We start from the raw sequence: 19,625 nt of genomic DNA, 5'->3' as shown, positions 1-19,625 counted from the left end.
CTGACAGCCTCTTTCAGGTCAGCCAAGACCAGGGGTCATTGCCCATCTTGTCCCCAACTCATCCTTCTGGAGTCTGTTCTTCCTTCCTCTGTCCAGCCCTGACCCCAGGGGGAGGGGGTCTGGACTGAGCCTGTGGATGGAAAATGTGATTAATGATCAAAAAAACATCCAAAAGGAAGAGACCAGGAAAACAACTTGGGGAAAGCTCCTCGCCCAGGGGAGGGGGGCCATGTCCTGGGCCTTGGGACAGCTCCGGCTGCCCTCCCGCCGCCCTTTCTGGGAAGCTGCCACAGAGTGGGTAATTTTAGCCAAAAGTGAAAAAAAAAAGCCACTCTAATTATTTATGAAAAAAGTTCCCCCCACCCAATGTAAATTATGCTTCCCCTGGAGGCTTCCCCCTACTGTTACTCCATTCCTAGTGGTCCCTCTGCTTGGTCAGGCTGGGGGGCCCTAGAGACACTGGGCTGGGGGCAGAGGAGGAATTTCAGCATGAAATGTTTTGTTCATTAGCAGAAAACATAGGGGGAAATTCCCTTTTTGCCTGGGCCTGGGCAGCCCAGGCGAATACCCAAAACCTATTGTCAAAAATAGAGTCTGGGCTGCAAAGCAGGGTGGGGGTTTTACTGGGGTGGCGGGGGCGGGGGGGGGACACAGACGTTTATTCCCCTTCTCTTAGACTCCGGGCTTTCAGGGGTTTCCTGAGCCTTAATCCTTCCTTCTTTCGGGGATTTCATTCCCAATGTCTCAGGTTGCCCACAAAACTTCTTCATAGCAAAACGGGAGGAACTGGGGTTAGACTGGCCTTAGAACTTCCAACTAAGGAGGAAGGGAGGATATCAAAGAGAGGGAGGGGAGGCCTTGGACCTATCCAAATAATTCAGAATTCTGGTAGAATATGTTGGGATCAGTAGGTAGCAAATCTGAGGGGGGCCAGGAGCAGGAATGAAACCACCTCTTTCTATCTGAGTGGATTTAGAGGGCCCCAGTGAGGAGGGAAGTACATAGATAGCTCCAGAGAGCTGAGGACAATTCCAGGCTGAATATTTAGGTTTCCCTATTATAGTTTCAGCTCTTTCCTGTTCTTTACCTTTAGGGAATCTTTGCCCTTTCCTGGTGCCAAGGTTAGAAGGGTCAGGGCACTCTTAGGCAGTGGTCCAAATGACAAGATTCCAGAAGGGGCTCTGCAGCATAGGGGTGTTGTAAGTGGGTCCTAGGTGCTGTCCCAGGATAGAAGTGAGTCCTCCCTGGGGTGCTAGGCTGGACCCTGAGTGTGTGTGTGGGTGCTGAAGGGGCCCCCCTGCCTGGCTCGTCCTGGGGCTGTGTGGGGATCGGGTTTCTCGGCGCCTGGAGCCTCCGCGAGGCCGAGCTGTTCCCGGTCCCCGGCCAAGCCGCCCCGGGCGCTGGCACTGGGAGAGGAAGCAGGGGGGGGGGGCGCGGTGAGGGGGAGCAAAAGGGGGGGGAGTGGGGGGAGCTATGAGGGCTTTTACGTAACTGCCTCCCAGAGCCCGCCCCTACTGCCAAACCCCAGTGTGGGACTTTGTGTGATTGAGTGTGTGTGCCTATGTGACATGCGGTGTGACTGAGTACATGGCTGTGTGTGACCGTGTCTGTGTGTGGAGATGGTGTATAAGTGTGCGATTCGGGGGGGTCCTGCCCTTCTGGGACCTCTAGCTGCCAGTCCTAAGCAGAGGACCCTGACTCCCAGTGTGCCATGGGGAGGTTGAATATAAACTTTTGACTCTTTGAAACTATGTTACTTTACATGACTGTGTGTTTGGCATTTGTAGGCAAGACAGAGAGCCTATGTGTGTTTGTAACTTCGGATAGCCAAGTGTGTGACCCTAGTGGAACTTTCTGATGGACCAGCACGTTAGAAGAGCATCATTTCCCAAAGGAGCACTAGAAAAGGTAGACCATAGGAGGTGGGATAGAAGCCTCCTTCCCTGAGGGCACATCAGTAGGAATGGAGAAGGGTCCTTGCTATCCATGATGGAGGAGGGTTGAGCCAAAAGTCCTGCCACAGAGCCCTCTTTCATGGCAAGTGTAAAACTCCAAGGACTCAAGAGTCAAGAAGAATTTCCCTCAATTTCCCAAGTCTTTCTGGGGTTATCAAATCTGAAATCTACATCACTTGCAGGGCAAGAGGGCTCTGAACTAAGGGCATTATTTCCTGCTGCCCCTCACTGGAGAAGCAGATGTTGGAGATCGGTGAAGATAGGGTGGGACTGGGAGGAGAGTGTCCATGAAGTTGGTTTAGCTTAAGAGTAAGTGCATGACAGAGAAGGGAGCTGGCGCGGAGCTGGGGCCATGGGAGATAGGGGTGCCTAGCTGGCTCAGTCCCTAGAGCATGTGACTCTTGATCTCAGGGTTGGGAGTTCCAGTCCCACGTTGGGAGTAGAGATTTCTTTAAAAAAATAATAAAATTAAATTTTAAAAGCTTGAGAGGACACAGGGCCAGATCCTGCAAAGGCTTTGAAACCCCACCTAAGAAGCCTGGCTTTGCCCCCACGCCGGGGTATGGGAGGGTTCAACACGAAGATTTAGGAAGCCCAGAAGCTCGTGGCAGATAGGGCATTGAAAGCTGTGGGAGCGGAAACCCACGAGTAATCTGTTGCCCCAATCCAGATGGGAGCAGAATCAGTTCTTACGGCGGCCAAAGGGAAGGCGCCCCACCCAGTCTGTTCCATAGGTGGGCGCCGCCTCTGAGCTGGAGCCGCAGCCTTAGCGGGGTACGCGCGTCCCTCATCGCCCGCCAGGTGTCGCTGCGACACCGGAGAAGAGGGCGCGGCCAGGGTGTTGCGCCTGGAAGTTGCTGAGGATCTACCGACGCCGGGATCCAGTCCGACGTGCGCCTCTTGTCCTTGCTAAGCCTCGGACGCACCGACATGTCCGGCTCCCGGCTCCTGATTGCCTGGCGCAGACCCTGCCCCGGCACCCGCGGACTTCGGTACTGCTGACTACAGCCCCCGAGTCCCCAGGTGGAAAGGGGACGTTGTTCGGGGAGGAACCCCCCACTGCCCTCAACCTGGCAGGAGGCAGTAGCTAAGACACTGAAGGATCTGGAAGTCAAGTCAATCCAGCAATGACCTGCCGATCTCGGCGCCAGTCGGCCCCTCGAGGGGTATGGGGCCCCCTGAGCACCCAACCTCATCCAGGCCTAGTTGCTGCGCAGGGTGAGGGGCAATTCCTGACTCCCTCACCCCCCATTTCGTCCCGCCGGCCCCGCTCTTTCCCAGGGTCCACCATTCCGTCCCCGTCCGTGGCCTGGGAATCTGGAGGCTGCGGGCCCGAGAGGCTGGATAAGGGACCCTTACTGTGGGTAGGGATGGGCGGGATCTCAGCTGAGTGCCACTATTTCGCTGTGTATCTTTAAGCCCCAGCTGGCCCTCTCTGAGCCTCAGCCCCGGCTGACCCCTGCCGGTTGCTCTGAGGGGATTCCGAAGCCACGGAAGTGAAAGTGAAAAGCCCAGGCAATGGCGGGAACAAGGGAGTCCCTGAAGCACTTCTTGGGAAAGGGCCCGGCGCTTGGGCAGCCTACTGGGAAAGGGTGTGAGGAAACTGCGAGATAGTTCCTTCCCCTCTCCCCGCCCCCAGCCCTGGAGCAGCTCCCGGGAGGGGCCAGGCGCAGGGATTAATGGTCAAAGGTCGGGTGAAAAATCCATGGGGTGGAGATGGGGTGGGCCACTCGTTCTCCGCCTCTGGCATTCAACCTTTCTTTTGCGCTCTCGCGTGGCCTCAGAAGTTGGTTGGGTTGTCTAGCCTTAATCCCCCTTGTTGTAGCCAGACCAGAGGCCCGAGGGCAAGTGAAGTGAGCACACAGGCCCCTCAGGGGCCGAGGCTGCGAAAGGAAAACTCGAAGGGTGAACCTCCAGCGCCAAACTCATGCGTGCCCCGCATTCTGGAACTGCCCGTCCAGGCATAGAGGGTGTAACCTCCCTACCCTGTTCATCCCAGCGGAGGTTTCCCCCCAGACCATGTGTCCCGCGGGGCGAGGAAAGAGGGGATAGTTATAGTGTCACCGGAGACTTGATGGGAGAGAAGGCCTGGACTCCCAGCCTGGTCCATCCTGGTCAGGGTAGCGAAAAGCCCCCTTCCCTACGCGTGAGAGGTGTATGTGTATATGACTGTGAGAGTGGTCATTGCTGGGAGCAGAATAGGGGAGGGGCAGAGACGGCTGGTCTCCTGTACCCAAAATGGGTCCTGGGGGCTCTGGCTCGTGCTTCTGTCATAGAGATGCCTGCGGGAGGACCCTGAGAATTGGCCCAGGGTGTGCCAGGGTGTCGGTACGAGGTAGTCAAGGCCTGAACAAGCGGGAGCACTGAGCAGCAGAGACCTGGCCAAGGCTGAGTGAGAGAGGGAGTGTGAATGAGCGACCTGGGAGGGGGAGAAGGGGGCGCGCCCAGCGTCCCTAGGGAGTCCGGCGGAGTGGGTGCGGGTACGTGTGCACGCGTGTTTTTGAGACCAGCGGCCGGGCCTGCGCGTGAAGCACAGGGGCCACAGCCGTCTGGAGGGCGGGCGTTCCCAAGGAAGGGCGAATGTGAGGGGGCCACGCGTGCCAGTGCGGGCGAGTGTGCCAGCGGGGGGAGGGTTCGTGCGAGCGCGAGTCTAGTGGGAGTGGGGGCTCCCAGGCCTGCGCAGAGTGAGTGTGCCCGCGCGTGCCAGGCGCGGGAGCGTGCCAGGGCGGGGGCGCGCGGGGGCAGTGGCCGGGAGGGGGTCGTGGCGCGCGGCCGCGGAGGCGCGGGGAGACAAGGCGGGAGGGGGAGGGGAGCGAGGGCGCGCGCGGCCGAGCGGGCGCCCGCGGTCACATGGGCGAGGGAAGGAGGGAGGGAGCGCGCGAGGGAGGGAGGAGGATGGGGGGGTTAAAGCCGCCGAGCGCCGAGGAGCCGGTGCAGAGCGGGCGGCGGCGGCGGCAGCGGAGGCGGCGGCTCCAGCCGGCGCGGCGCGGGGCTCGGCAGCGGGATCCGGCAGCGGTGCTAGCTCCGCGCTCCGTGCCTCGCTCCCTGCCCGGGGTGGTCGAAGGGCGAGGCGCGGAGCCCCCGCGGCCCGAGGGCGCGGTGAGTACCCCGCGGCGGACAGCGCGCGGCCGGACCCTCAGACCCTCGGGCTGACCGACAGACCCGCGGCCCTCGTGCGCGCGGGAAGAGGGAGAGGACACGCGTGGGCCCGCGACCCCGGGGAAGAGAGAAACGGGAAAGTTCAAGGGAAACTTTGCCCGCAAACTCGGGGGCGGGGGCGCGTGAGAAGCGGCCCCCAGCGTCCCGGGGCGTCGGGGGTTGGGCGTGGTGATGGTGGGGGCGGACAATCGGCTGGGGGGATGTGGCCGGGGCGGATTGTCCTAGCGTCCCTATTCTCTCTCACCCCTCAGCAGCGCACGCGGGGTCTGGGAAAATTCCGGAACTGGGGGGTCGTAGTGACCCCCGCGCGCCCGAAGGCGGATTCCTTCTCCCGCAGAAATCTAGACTTAAAAGCGCCCAGGGGTGTGAACGGACGGTTGCGCGTTTGCCAGTGTATGTGTGTCCGTGTGAATCCGCGTGTGTGTGTCTCGGTGTGAGTCCGCCTGTATCTCCATGTAGTGGGTTTCCTTCAGTGTCTCTTTGTAAGACCCCCTCTGTTGTGTGTTTGTGAGTCCGCTTGTGGTGTATCCCCGTCTCTTTGTGAGTCAGCCCGTGTGTGTCTCCTCCAGTGCGGCTCTGTGTGAGTCGGCTTGGGTGTCCCTGTGTTGTTCCGAGTAGTGTATCTCCCCGTGCGTGGGGGCTGGGCCGCGGGGAGGTCACCAGACGGACAGCTCTCTTCCTCGGCTCCTCTCCTCTCCCGAGCCTCTTCTCCTGCGTCTAGTTCTCGCGCTCGCTCGCTCCCTTGGCCCCCTCCCCCCTTCAGTAGCTTCAGGCGGGCAGGACTATTTCACGCCTTGTTGAAAATTCAGGATTTTCTTTCTCTTTCTGTCTAGGCTCTCTCTTTGATTAGTGTCTGTGTGTGTCTGTGTGGCTGGCAGCTTGTCTGCAACACTAGGTGTGTGTCTGCATGCCACTGTGGGAATGGGTCTGTAACGCTAGTTGTTTTGCTTGTAATACTTAGTATGTTTGTGTCTGTGTCACTGGGGGTGTTCATGCGGCTGTAATCATTGAGGTGGGAATTTGAAATGCTGGGTGTGTGTTTGCATTGACAATTGCTGTATGTCCAGGGCGTCTGAAACAGTGTATTTTTGTGTTCTAACTCTGGGTGTGATGGTGTACCATTGCTTGTGTAGGAATGTGACTTGAACAATTGAATATTCCTATGGCTGCAGGGCTAGCCAGGGCTTGGGGGTGGAGGGCCTATGTGTCTCAATAAACTATGCCTCTCTCTCTACTGTCAAAACCACACAAATCCTCTGGATTGGTTCTTGGGGTTCCTGGTCAGGATTGGTGACATGGAGCTAAGGTTCACATTCCATCAGGGTTAATACTCTGAGAGACTCTGAACCTTAGACAAAAACTAGGAGTTTAAACTACACATTCAAGACTTCCTGGGGCTTCTTTAGAATTCATAGTCAGATTCACACTGGGACGCTTAAATGCATATAGGCATACACTCAGATTCACACTTAAATTCTGGGGCTCATATCCAACTGTACACTTCAATTGTAGGGTTACATCAGACTCACGTTGGGACTCATGCTGACACTTCTATTCTCATTCCTGTTCTGAGGCTCATAGACTTACACTGATACCTAGAGCCCATGCTCAGAATCTCACTGGGGTCCTAGAGTTCACATCTGGATTCACACTAAGACCCTGGACTTCCATTTTGGATTCACACTTATATTCTGGGGCTCATAGCTGGAGTCACATGAAGACTAAGGGCTCACACTCAGATTCTCATGGGGAACCTCGGGCTCATATTTGAACTCAAGATTCACACAAGACACTGAGGTTCATAGACTCATCCTTTTACCTTGGAGCTCACACTGAGATTCACACTAGCAAGATTCTCACTTCCATCCTGGGATCACTCAGGGACCCAGTGTTCAGTGTTCACACTCAAGACTAGCATCTCTGGTGATTACATTAAACTCACTTCTGTCTTGGGGCTTAGACTCACACTACACTTTTATATATTCACATGGGGGCCCTGGGATTCACACTTGGAATCACACCCAGTTATGCTTCCATCCTGGGGCTCACATTCAAACCCAAACTAGGGTTGTGGTGAACTCATAGTCAAATACACCCATGCTTTCTTTGGTTTATGGTGTAGAACAGGGCAGTTGGGTAAGGAACAGCAACTGCCACAAGACATGTCCCCTCCAAAGGTGGAAAGGAGAGAGGATACATATTTGGGAGTGTCACTCACTTGGGTTGTGGACTGATGGAGAGGGTTGTGGGAAGCACTCACCCAGTTAAACCTTTTTGCCTTTCTTTCTGCAAGGAGACTAAGGCTATTGGTAGGACGATCTGAGTGGCTTTTTGGCACAGGAGTGATTATGTGCTCTTAGAGTCCCCATGTGAAAGCATATCCCCCTTAAATAGTTTTGGGTACCCCTTCTGTGGTAAGGGAATCGGTGTGGGGAAAAAAGACTCGTGTCTTCCCAAGACATTTCTCCCATCCCAGTCATCCTTAGTATGGGAGGAGTGTCAAGATTGACTTGGTGAGACGGTAGACCTCTGGCTCCTTTGACCTTTCCAGGGTATTGAATCTCTGATTCTAAGGGAGATGGTAGCCTGGATCTGTGGTGAGAAGGTAGCCAAAGGAGGAGACTGGACTGAAATCCACCCTCGTATTTCCTCTGCCCTGGCTGGAGAAGGATAGAGGCCAAGTTATGTTATATCTCACAATGTCTCCTGGAGTGTCTATGGAGCTCTTAACCTTGTCTCTATGGTATGACCAGCGATCTCTACTGTACTCCCCAGAAAAGCAGTAACCCTGTGGGGGAGGGTTGGGTTAGGTTGTAAACTATGCTGGGACTCCACCTGCCTTGGAGACACTGCTGGGCTTACATATCTTCCTGCTGTGGAGGCCAGCAAGTTAGGGCTGCCTGAGGTGCATAATCACCCCATGGGCACCCCGACAGCAGTACAGATCTGGCCCTCAGGCTCAGATGGCTCAGCTCTATCAGCTCCCTGTCCCTGAAGGGGACACATGCTCTCCACCCCCCTCTGGGGGGGGGGGCTTGAAGGACTGGCATTCTGGTCTCTGCCCCCCCATGGTGAGTTGAAGTGTAAATGAATGGAAACATATGGAGCAGATTTTCTTTGAAATGCAGATGGGTGGTGGTGGTGGGGGGGACCATGTGTGCCTGGTTGGGGGGGGGGTCCCAGAGAGCAAGAAGGCTGAGAAGAGAGCTGACCCCTCCTCCAGTCCCACCATAGGGTGAGGAGAGTTGTGTAAACTGTGGCCCTGGGTGACCACACCCACCCAGGCTCCAGCTTCCTGTGGGGAGAGGCTGGGGAGGCCAGTGGTCCCTGTGGGCTGAAGGTGCTGAGGTCATCACTCCCCTTTACCTCTGTAGAGGGCAAAGAGAGCCTCCAAAGCACAGAGGCATGCTGGGTTGGGGGTCACCAGAGCCAGGAACTCTGGGGGCCAAGAGGTGGAAGGGGGAGCTAGGGCAGATGTGGGGAAGAGTTAGACCCTGCTTCTTGCAGAACTAGCTCTGGGAAGCTGGGGCTACAGCTACAGTGGAAGGAACTGAGGCTAGACTATAATGATGACATCTGGTCAGGGCAAGAGCTCCTGGAGTTTAGGATTGGAAGAGTCCTCAATCCTGAAGGAGTTTTTCCAGACCTGGGATGGTCAGTACGCCACACTATACACTATAATTTCCCCTCACAAAACTCAGCAAAGTTACGTAGTAATTGCCTGTGAGCTCCGTGGGACCCGGGGACTGGGTCTCTCTGCTCACTGCTGTACTCTGCCCCTGGCACAGACCTGGAACACTCCTTGGTAAGAGGGTGATGCATCTTTTTCTCTCTCATCAGACTGAGTGCTCCATGCAGGCAGGACCATATCCTCAACTGCCAGCACAGTACCTGACACGGATTAGGTGCTCAATAAATGTTGAGGAATGAATTGTTGAGTGGGAGAGGGGATTCTCTGGGGTTTGTGGCTTGAGACAGAGCAGTGTCTGTTGTATTACCCCTATTTGACTTGAAAGGCACCTGAATGATTTGTAGTCTAGACTAAAGGAAGGATCTCCTTGCACTCAGGGAAGGGGTGCAGAGGATAGGCAGCTTATTCCTTGAAAAGGGTGGGACTAAGGGCGACTGGGGTGGAGGTGGGGATGACTGATTCTGTGGCAGAGGTCAGAGGTCACTTCTGTCCTCTCAGCTTCAGGATTTTTCAGAAGGTGGGTAAGTCCTTTTCTCATGTGGTTGTGAGCGTGTCCCTTGGTCTCTCTAGGTTGGTTTCTTGGACTCTAGCTAAGGCAATAGACCCCATCTCTGAGCTGCTGAGGCTAGGCTCTGAGGTTGTTTAGCTGCTGTGGGCACCACAGACTGTCTGTATTGGTTATTAATGTCTGTCTGAGAACACGGGGTTCAGATCCTAAAAATACCCTGTCCAGCCAGAGCCTAGGAGTTGCTCGTGTGGGCTAGTGTAGCAGTGGCTGCATCTTGATAAGATGGACACAGAGCCAGAAGAGACTAGGAGAGTATAGGAAAACTGAGGCAGCATGGGCAGGAGATGCATGAGAGACAGAGCTTCTGTTGTATATGGGACAAAGATTTATAAAACTAGTGGTGCGAGTTCTTCAAATTATGGCAACATTTAGGGTAGTCTGTTATTTTACACTGTAGAGAATTTACTTCCCGGGGAGTTTGAAGATACATCTGATATCAGATGTATAAATTAAGTAGTCAGTCGTAACCATTTCAAGTCTAGCTTCAAGATATTCCAAAATAAGTATGTGGCAAAGAAAAAAAAAAAATCTTCCTTAAGTAGCCTTTTCTGAGCCACTGCCCCCACCCCTACCTCCTAGAGCCCTTCCTTGCAGCCTGAGTCCCAGTGGGGTTCTTGTACACCCCCTTTTATAGGCCCCCACCTCACTTCTGACCCCCCCAGGCATCTGTGTATCCCCTCTTCCCTGGAGATGGATGCTGCACAGTGGTTCCAAAAAGGTAAGAAAAGCCTGGCCTCTGAGGGCAGATGCCATGTGACCTTGGCCTGTAAGCTGACCTTTCTGGGCCCCTCTGTGAAATCACGGGATGGGGGGGGGGGGGGCTGGGCCCTGGCCCAGGCCCGGAGAGAAGGCGGTTTTGGCACCCATCCAGCTCCCTGACGTCAATGATTCTCCAAATAATGGAATCAATATTGGGGGGGGGGGGCAAGCGTGAACCAGGCCCCAGCGATTAGAAACAGATCAGCACAAACCCGCAGCTGATTCTGATAGAGCTGCCTTGGAGAGCTAGGGTGGGAGGCCTGGAAGGAGGTGGACCTGGGGGGGGGGGTGGTGCTCAGGAATGGAGGCGGAGCCACCCAGTGTCCAAAGCAGGAGGATACACAAGTAGGCAGAGATTCTGGGTTGGAATGATGTGGTGGGGGCCGCTGAACTAGTTCCTTCCTCCTTTGAGTCTATGGGGTTCCAAAGCTAGGGGAAGTTTGTGAATGGAGACTTCTTTCAACCAGTGAGTGATAAAGGGTGGACAAGGGGAGTTTGTAGTTTATCTCTTTGCTTCCTAGACTTGGGCGCCTAGGCCATGTTAGGAGTCACAGGTTATACCTAGGATAGGGGAGAGTACCGAGTGAGACCTAAGGAAGATGGTCTTTTACTTGGAGGTAGAGGGCATTAATCTAAGATAGATGGGTATTCCCTCCTCAGAATGGGAGTCTGGCCTCCTCCATCAGGTTGTATCCTCTCAGCCTACTAGAAGGCAGCAGGTGAGGATGGAGAGGGCCGTGGGGTCCATAAGGGGCTGGCCTGGCAGCTGACAAAAAACAGGAAAGAGGGCTGGGGGAGCAGCTGTAATTACGGGGCATTTATTATTAATCAGATGAAATTGCTGGAACAGCTGGTGTAATGTGCGTAGCGATACAGACTCTGCATGCACCCCCAACACATGTGCACGCACACATACGCACAAGCCACGCACAGCCTGAGCCTTGTTTGCTTACACAATTTTTTTCTTGTGAAGGTTGGAGCCCCCCCCCTCTTTTTTAAAGTAATCTTTACACCCAACATGGGGCTCGAACTCACAACTCCAAGATCAAGAGTCGCATGCTCTACTGACCAAGGCAGTCAGGCGCCCCTAGAGGGCTCCTTATGTGTGTCTGTGTCTTTTGATGTTGGTACTTATTTGTGTTTTTTCATGTCTGCCTGTATCTTCCTCTCCCTCTGTTGTCTCTTTTCCCAAATGTCTGTTAGTCTCTGGCCTGATGTGTGTCTCTTGTCTCTAACCTCTCTGTCTCCCTCTGTTTGCCTATCTCTTGGTATGTCTGTATCTATTATCACCAGCCACCCTGTCTCTAACACCTTATTTTAGTTTGTGGCCATCTCTGTCTGGTTGCGTCTTCGGTCAGGGTTGGATGACATGGATGACCCTTTCTCATGGGTATGTGTTTAGGCACCTGACCATGCCTTTGGCAAACACATCTGGGACCTATTTTTTAGGGGGGGAGGGGAAGTTGGATCCTGAGGATCTCTTCTGTTGAGTGACTGGAGCCCATTGAAGCAATAGTGGCTGTCAAGACAGCTCTGAATACAAAGCTGGCTTCCTTATCAGCTACCATTTGTGGGATTTTGGGCAAGGTGCTTTTGTTCTCTGAGCCTCGGTTTCCTCATCTGTAAAATGGAAACAGGGTTAACTCTAAAGTTGTTTTGATGATTCAGTACAAAATGTATGTTAAGCACTTATCATGATACCTGACTCATTAAGAACTCTGAACAAGTGTTAGCTGTTACTATTACTGGGAAAGGCATTGTGCAGGCAAGAGAGAGAACTGCAGAGGCAAACCAGTAGAGCACAAAGGCTTTGGAGCTAGACTTGGACTCAAATCTGTGCACTGGAACTGATCAGCTATATGGTCTGAGGCAAGTTACTTAACTTCCCCGAACCTTGTTTTTTCAACTGTCAAATGGGAATAATAATAGAACCTACCTCATGGAGAAGTCATGAGGATTAAATGAGATAATGCATATAAAGTGCTTGACACAGTTCCTGGCATATAACAGATTCTCAATAAATTGTAGTGGTGATGAGAAGAGGATAGTATGATGGTGGGTGTTTTTGCCCTGCTGGTTGCGTGTGAAAAAGTGTGTGATGTGGAGGTACTTGTGCCTGTGAATTGGTTGTCTGGGGACTTTGGATTGTTTGTGGATATGAGTATGTATCTGTATGTGATGTTAGGCCACTTGTGGCTTCCCTTTGTCCCTGTGGTTTAGCATCTGAAGTCAACATGGGGTGCTGGAGGGAGTCTGGACTATTCTCAACTTTCCCTTTTCTAGGGGCACCTGGGTGGCTCAGTTGGTTAAGCCTCCGATTTCAGCTCAGGCCATGATCTCTCAGTTCATGAGTTTGAGCCCTGCATCGGCCTATGTGCCGACAGCCCAGAGCCTGGAGCCGGCTTCGGATTCTGTGTCTCCTCTGTCTCTCTTGGTCCCTTCCCTGCTCACACTCTGTCTGTCTCTATCAAAAATAAATAAACATTAAAAAAAAAACTTTCCCTTTTCTAGACACTTACCTGCTGCCTGCCTCAGTCTCCCCTTCTCTGAGAGGCATTGTATGGAATGAGTTCTTAGTTGGACTAAGGCCTGTGGGTCCTCTGTGACCTCTGATTTGTGCCCTTTGCCCTTCTAGAATCCAGCCTTTTCACATCATCCCATCCCCTTGGTTTTGGAAGTCTTGGAAAGAGTTGGTCTGGAGAAGGAGGACATTGATGTGCTCAGTGTACGGCCAGTGGTGAAGAGGTATGTGCTGGGGACCCACATGAGGCAGGTCTGTCTCTGGGTATCAGGCTGGTGCAATGGGGCTATAGGTTTGGGGATGTGCGTGAAGGAGGGCCTGAGATCCCTTCCTTCTCTTCCTCTGTTCTTCCTTCTGAGGCTTTTCATGCCCCTATGATGGGCCCACGAAGGGGAAGGGACTTACCCGCAGTCACACAGGCAAGGGCGAAGCCAGGTCAGAAAACTGGGTTCTGTACTTAGAGTGCTGAATCCTGGATGTGGGAGTATATTTCTGTCTCATTGTCAGGCTCCCTCTCTGCCCCCAAAGCATCTCTCTGGCTTGATTGGGGAAGCAGCTGGGCTTGGAGTAGATGGGATGGGGGTCGGAAATTCCAAAATCTTCTGGGGCCAGCCATGGGGCTGGGCTTGACTCTCCCTGCCTTTCATTAAGGCCAGCCAAGGCCCCCGATTGGCAGCCCAGGGTGGGGGCGTCCAAGGAATCGAGGCGCTGGAGCGGAACGGAAGGGCCTATTGTCCAAAACCCGCCAGAGGCCCACAAAGGCCAGCCGGCTTTTCATCTCAGCTCCCAAACAGACTGGCCATTTTCCCGGCCCAGGAGTAGGGGACTGATTGACCCTTCAGAACTAGGACTGGGATGTTTTTGAGGGTGGGGTGGGATATCCCATGCTGACACATGGCCATAAAAGGGACTTAAAATGGAGGTGGGGTTCTGAAGAGGAGGGAGGCTCCAGAAAGCTGTAGAGAGTTAAGCTTCCAATCCACTGTTCCCAAAGGACCTAAGGATACAGAGTAGGGTATCTGATAGAAATTCGGATTTACACAACAATAGATAATAAATATTTATAGGGGGCACACCTGGGAGGAGTCTCATGATTTGATGGTAAAGTGAGCTACTTCTATAAGCATATAATCCCACCCCCCCCCCCCACAATTGGGATCACCGTATTGAGTTGGAACAGGGGCTGGAGAAGAGAAGGCTAGTGGTTGGGCAAGAGACTGGGCTCCTGCAGCAGGAGGAACTGAGGCCAGACAGCAGGAAGGACTTCCTGCCAATGAACAGTAGCTCTGATGCCCTGACTGTGTCTCTAGAGATCCCAGAGGATCACAGAGAGCAGGGGAGCTAGAGAACACCCCTGGGGTTAGTTAAGGGTTAGGCAGCTTCTGTGGGGGCCCAAAGAGGAGGCTGGGAGGGAAGACTTGGCAGTTCTGTCCACCCTCCCTCCACAGCACCTCCAGCATCACTTTAAAAACAGCTTTTTAATTTAACAAAGTGGATGAAAAACTGTTTTTGGAAATAAAGATATCTGCTGTCTCCCAGGCTAGCACTCAGCCCTTGCAAAGAGCCTCTCTCCGGGTTTCTCTCCGCTGCTGGTGGTTCCTTTCCTCTCTCTCTCTCTCTCTCTCTCTCTCTGTCTCTTTTTTTGTTTGTTTCTGCTCTGCAACCCCCCAGCTTCCCCTTGGCCTCCCATTACCCCCTCCCGTATCAGCCTCCCTGGGAATCTCATCCTCAGTCTCTTATCTCCATGTCTCTGCATCTCCTTTTGTCTCTCCTCTCCCAGTTTCTCTTCCAGGGCTTGTCTCTCTCCTGAATCATCTCTGTCTCCCAGCCTGTCTCAATCTCTGTCTCCCTTCCCCCCTTCTCCCCCAACCCCTGCTCTAAATGGGTCTATTTAAAACACCCGACGCTGCCAAGTCAGAAAAGCGTCTCCTGATAAAGCGCATTAGGCTGAGGGAGGGAGGAGGAGGGGGGAGGGAGCAGGGAGCAGCGGGCGGATGGATTGATCCAAGCCCGTAACCCCATTAATCAGGCATCGTGGATCCCCCTCCCTCCCCCAGCTTCAGCCCCTTCTGAGCTAAAAGCCCCTTAAATATTTATCACCCCTCCCCCCAGGGGGTGAGGGGAGGGGTGTGTGGCCCTTGGTGTGAGCATCCCCAGCTGCCTGGTGCGCACCCCCTGTGTGTTTACACATGTGCACATGTGGTCATATGTGCATGCATGGGTGTGCATACCTAACAGACCCAGGGCCCATCTTGTCCCCCTTCACCCCCCCACCACGGAGTAGCCTGGTTCCTTGGGCAGCCCAGCCCCTAGGGGACCCTGGGAATCTAGCCTGGGTCTTTGCCTCTCTTAAAAAGTTGGGCATGTAGAATAGGGAGACCTTTGGGGTCAATTGGAGGTCCTTATGCCCCCAAAGTGCAGTAACTGGAAGATTGGGTGGCATTGCACTATTATTCTCAGAGGGTCGGAAGGTGAGCTGGGGTTCAATGTCCAGATTCCCTAATATTCCCAGAGCAAGAAGTAACTTAGGGAATAGAATTGGGGGCTCCACGCTCCTAAAGTGCAGGAAGGTAACTTGGAAGGCTGGCTGAAGTTTCCCCTTTATCCTCAAAGGGCAGGAATGTGACCTGGAGGTGGGTTGGGCACCTACCATTACCCTTAGAAATTTAGGAACCTTGACCTGGGCCTGGGTGGGGGTCGCCATCACCCCCAGAGAGTAGGAAGGTGGCCACTCTCTGAGGGGTGATGTGGGACTGGGTCCCACATCTCACGGCTTATTGATTTCCCCTGGCTACAGAGGTCAGTCAACCCTGAGACAGGCTAGGGTCCGCCGGAGTTGGCCTGAGGCAACTTCGCCCTGGGCGGGGGAAGGGAGGCCCGGGCGGCCCTGGGTGTGAGGAGGGGCCGCTGCTTGGAGCAGAGGGTCCCTTCCCCCTCCCTCCCCCAGCATCAAGTGCCACATCTCCTCCTGACTCAGACAATTAGATTCAAAGGATGACCTCACTGCCTGCCGTCCCTCACTCGCTCCCTCTGCTAGCTCGCCTCGCTCGTGGCGCGCTCCTTCCTCCCCTCCTCCCGGCCCGCTCGCCGCCTCGCTCGCTCGCTCACTCACAGCTCGGGCCGGCCCCTAGCCCGCCCGCCCGTCCGGAGTCGCGGTGTTGCGGGGGGCTCCTGTCCCCCGGGCCGGCCCGGGCCTCCTGGGCCCCAGCCCCGGGCGCCCGATGCCCGCGGGCTGCGGGGCGGACCCAAGGAGCGCCGGAGGCACCGACGGGGCGCCTGCGCGGGGACCCAGGTCAGTGGCCGCGCGGCCGCAGGGCCGGAGAACTTGTCACCCCCACTGCCGCCGCTGAGACACCCCCGCCGGCGCCGCCCGCCAACCCGCCTCGGAGCTTCCCGCTCCTTTCTCGGCCCCCGCCCCCCGCGGCTGCTCGGCGCGCTCCCCCTGCCAAGCTGTCTCTCTTCTCTTTCTCCCCCCCCCCCCTTCCCCAACAGCCCCTCTGCTTCTACAGCCGGTGGGAGGGACTGGGACTTCCTGAGGTCCCAGGGATGGGGCTGGGGCCCATTGGCTGAAACCGGCCCAGGCTTCTGAGAGAGGAGGGGGCTCTAGCTGTTTCCACTGGCCTGGGGGAGGGGACCACAACCTGGGTGGGAAGGGGGCTACAGAGAAAGAGGTCCAGGCAGGGTGTGGGGGTGACATCTACAGAGGGGATGAGCTCTTGATATCGTTCTTTTCTCACATCCTGTGGGCCTCTTGCCTGGCTTCATTTGTTCCCACCTCCTAGCAAACTATAGTCCCTACTGCCTAGTTTCATTTGGTCCCCACAGCCTATGGTCTTTTGGGCTCTGTCACCTGGTTTTCCTAGACCCTTCTGCCTGATTTCTTTTGTTCCCACTGTCTACTTTTCTATTTTCCTTAAGTCCCTATCACCTGGGCTTTATGGGATTGCCCTACCTGGTTTCCTTACATCCTCCTGTCTGATGTTTGCTTCCCTACCTGGCTTCCATGGAGCCCTACCATGCTCCCTTTATGATAGGGTGTTAGGGCCCAAGCTACACCTGGAGTGGCAAGTGGTAAGGATGTCAACAGCAATGCCAGTTGTTCCCAGGTTGGGGCCTGGCCAGCACAGCTTGGATTCCATTCTGCCTGGACAGCGACACAGCGTCCTCTCTTGTGATGGGGGGCAGGGCTGCAGGGTCCAAGGACACTTTACAATTCTTGTCCTCAATGGTTAGTTAGAAGAGCACTTGCTTGGCCAGTGCTGTCCCCATCTCTCTTTGGGCCTAACAGTGATGACAGGGCTTTGGCAGGGGCTGGGGGTTGAGGTCTGAGCCGTATCTCCTTCTCCTTACCTTGCCTCTTGCAGCCAGGCCTGACACTCAGGTGCACTATAAATAGTTATGGGCACAGAGAGGTTTTGAAGAGGACTGGGATCATACAGCAGGTGGCTAGGTTGAGAACTGTTGCTGATCCTCATCCTGGAGAAGAGGGGGTGCTAAGGGGAGGCAGGAGGGGTCTGGGGAGTGAGCTTGTTTCTGGGGTTTTCTGGCTCTTGCTACCAGTGCCACCATCTCTTCACCCAGGGGTGTCTGGCCTGGATCCTTACCTTACCCTGTCTGTCTGGCCTGGATCTCCTTTTATTCCGGGATGCTGGGAAAGCAGGGTCAGGGGAGGAAGGAGCCACCTAGGAAGTTATCAGATATTTATTTGCTTTTGGGGGATGAACAAAGTTCCTCCTCCCTTTTCCTTCTTCCTTAGGCTACCCTGAGCTTTAGCACCCTACCCCCAAGTGCAGCCCGGGCAATCCAAGGACCCAGCATGGAGTAGCTATTCTGTGTGTATCTTTGTATTTCTCACTGCTGGATGTGGGAGCATGAGAGGCTGAAGGTGACTGGGGGACTCTGAGTTTCTGGAGGTGCGATGATATCTGTGTGGAAGATAGACTGTTCTGAATGTGTGATGGCATCCATATGTGAGACTGTGCCTGTTTTGAGTGAGCGTGTGTGAGTCTGTGTGTATGACTGTGACTGTAATACGTGTGTGCATGCACAGCGTGTGTGAAGCTGTGGCAGTGGGCATCCACGTGGGAGGGCCAAGATGTGTAGTCACGATGGTGAACTATGGGTGCCAGTGTCTGTGAGAGGCTGCCTGCGTGTGTCTGTGAAGCTCTGGCTGTGTGTATGTAAAGGTAGGGAGGGCTTCAGGGAGCTCTGCCAGGTGGTAGTGAGAGTCCCCAGTGTGTGCTACATCTTGGGGAGAAGTGAGCACTGGGTGCCATGTGACCCTGAATTGCTGGTGTGTTTGTGAGCATGTGTGCGCACGTACTCATGCCTGTGTTTACCCATCAGGAACAGATTGCTCTGGCTTCCCCACTGTGAGGAGGGAGTAAGGGGGAGGAAGGATGGCTTGCTTTTGCCCAGCAGACCAGAAGCTTCCTCAGAAGTAGTGTGTGCAGTGTGTGTGTGTGTTAGGGGGGCAGGGAGAACAGGACATTGTTATATGAAGACAGGCGAAGTTTCTGTTCCCCCTACTCCATTCTAGCTCTGTCAGAAAGACCATTTTCAGTTCTTTTTGTTAGAAACCAATGCTTCACATGCAATGTCTCCCCTGCCCCCCACCCCACCCGTGTGTATGTGTGTATGTGTGTGTGTGTGTGTGTGTGTGTGTGTGCGCACAAGCTTGCAAGCATAGGCCTCTGTGTATATATTAGAGGGTGTGCCTGCACCATAGCAGTGATGGGGCCAGGGATGGGGTGTAGTGAGAGATGCTAAGGCAGATAGGTCTTTGTCCCAGCTCCCAAGTCTGGAAAACTATTCTGTCTGTCCTTCTGTTTCCATGGAAGGCCTTGCAGCCTCTTTCCTGCCCTGCCTCATCAGCTGGGATGCTCCCCTCCACTGTCATTGCTCTGCCCATCCCCCACCAATGAATGGGAGTTCTTCCAGCTATCTAACCTCCTGCTGCAGCTGTCTGTCTCATCAAGAAGAGCAACCCCCCACTCCCTGCAGACTTAACCTGACTGGTGCATGGCCCTTTTCTAGGTAGCAGGGTCCTCCTGATTCTCCTAGAAGCCAGAAGAGATTCTGGACTAAGGCTAGGAGGATGGGGAATTTGGTGCTTGTGCCCCAGGTTCTTTGAAGTTGTCCAGAGACCATGTGCCCAAAGGGAAGATACACACTTACTTGCCCCTTCCTGTTCTCCATTTGATGGGAAGGGGATTGGACCAGATGACCTTTGAGGGAGAAAGCCAAGACCTTTTGCACATAGAGGGCTGCTTAAGCCCAAGCCTGCGTATATGTGCATATACAAGCCCATGCCAGGTCACCAGGCAGCATGCAGGGCCCTGAGTAGGGCTCTACATGTGGGCATGGGCTGGTGGGATTCAGATTCCCACCTCTCCAGGATACCTCCCTGCTGCCCAGCCAGGCCCATCATGGGAAGGCCCCAGGTTCCCCCCACAACATGCCTGTACACACGTGCAGCAGGGCACGCACATGCTGATCTCAGGGTCCCCATGGTGCAAGAGGCTGGAGGTGGGGGGTTTGAACACTCAGAGTCCTGGCTGCTGCCAAAATCCATTGGAATCTTGTCCCCCCCCCCCACCCAGGCCCCCATCTCTGGCTGTGGAGGTCACAACAGCAGGTGCGGATACCCCCCCCCCCCAACTCACTCACATTGGGCCGCTCCTTTTCCACAACCTCAGCCAGAGGCTGGAGCTAAGGGACTGCTCCCTCTGCCTCCCTCCTGGCCCCCCTCCCACTGGTGTTCAGCTTCTGCCCCCTTCTGCGGAGGGAGATGGGAGCCTATGTTTAGGCGGGGTCCTTTCCCCTGAGCACTGGGGCTTGACCCTAGAGTGAGTGGGGATGTGATAGCCCAGGAGGAGATAAGGCTTGAATCCTGAACCCAGGCATGGCTCCTATGCCCCTCGGGATGGGGGCACTAGTAGCTGAGAGGAGGACCAAGTCTGGATTCAGAGA

General features: G+C 54.8%; 1 protein-coding gene across 1 annotated transcript in view; it reads left to right on the top strand.

The window, feature by feature from the left end:
- The first annotated feature begins 4,850 nt into the window (after positions 1-4,850).
- CNTFR (ciliary neurotrophic factor receptor) overlaps positions 4,851-19,625 on the top strand; it is a 38,043-nt gene continuing 23,268 nt past the window's right edge. Inside the window, exons 1-3 of the mRNA XM_047096636.1 lie at positions 4,851-5,054; positions 12,768-12,905; positions 15,691-15,945. Coding sequence (XP_046952592.1) covers positions 4,851-5,054; positions 12,768-12,905; positions 15,691-15,945 — 597 coding nt within the window. The remainder of the gene's footprint in view (positions 5,055-12,767; positions 12,906-15,690; positions 15,946-19,625) is intronic.

This window comes from Lynx rufus, unplaced genomic scaffold, assembly GCF_022079265.1.
Source record: "Lynx rufus isolate CCGP_SWC_20201006 ecotype Redwood Valley unplaced genomic scaffold, mLynRuf1.p SCAF_10, whole genome shotgun sequence".
Classification (NCBI taxonomy): Eukaryota; Metazoa; Chordata; class Mammalia; order Carnivora; family Felidae; genus Lynx; species Lynx rufus.
The sequence above is the reverse complement of the archived record's forward strand: the minus strand, read 5'-3'. Positions and strand labels throughout refer to the sequence as shown.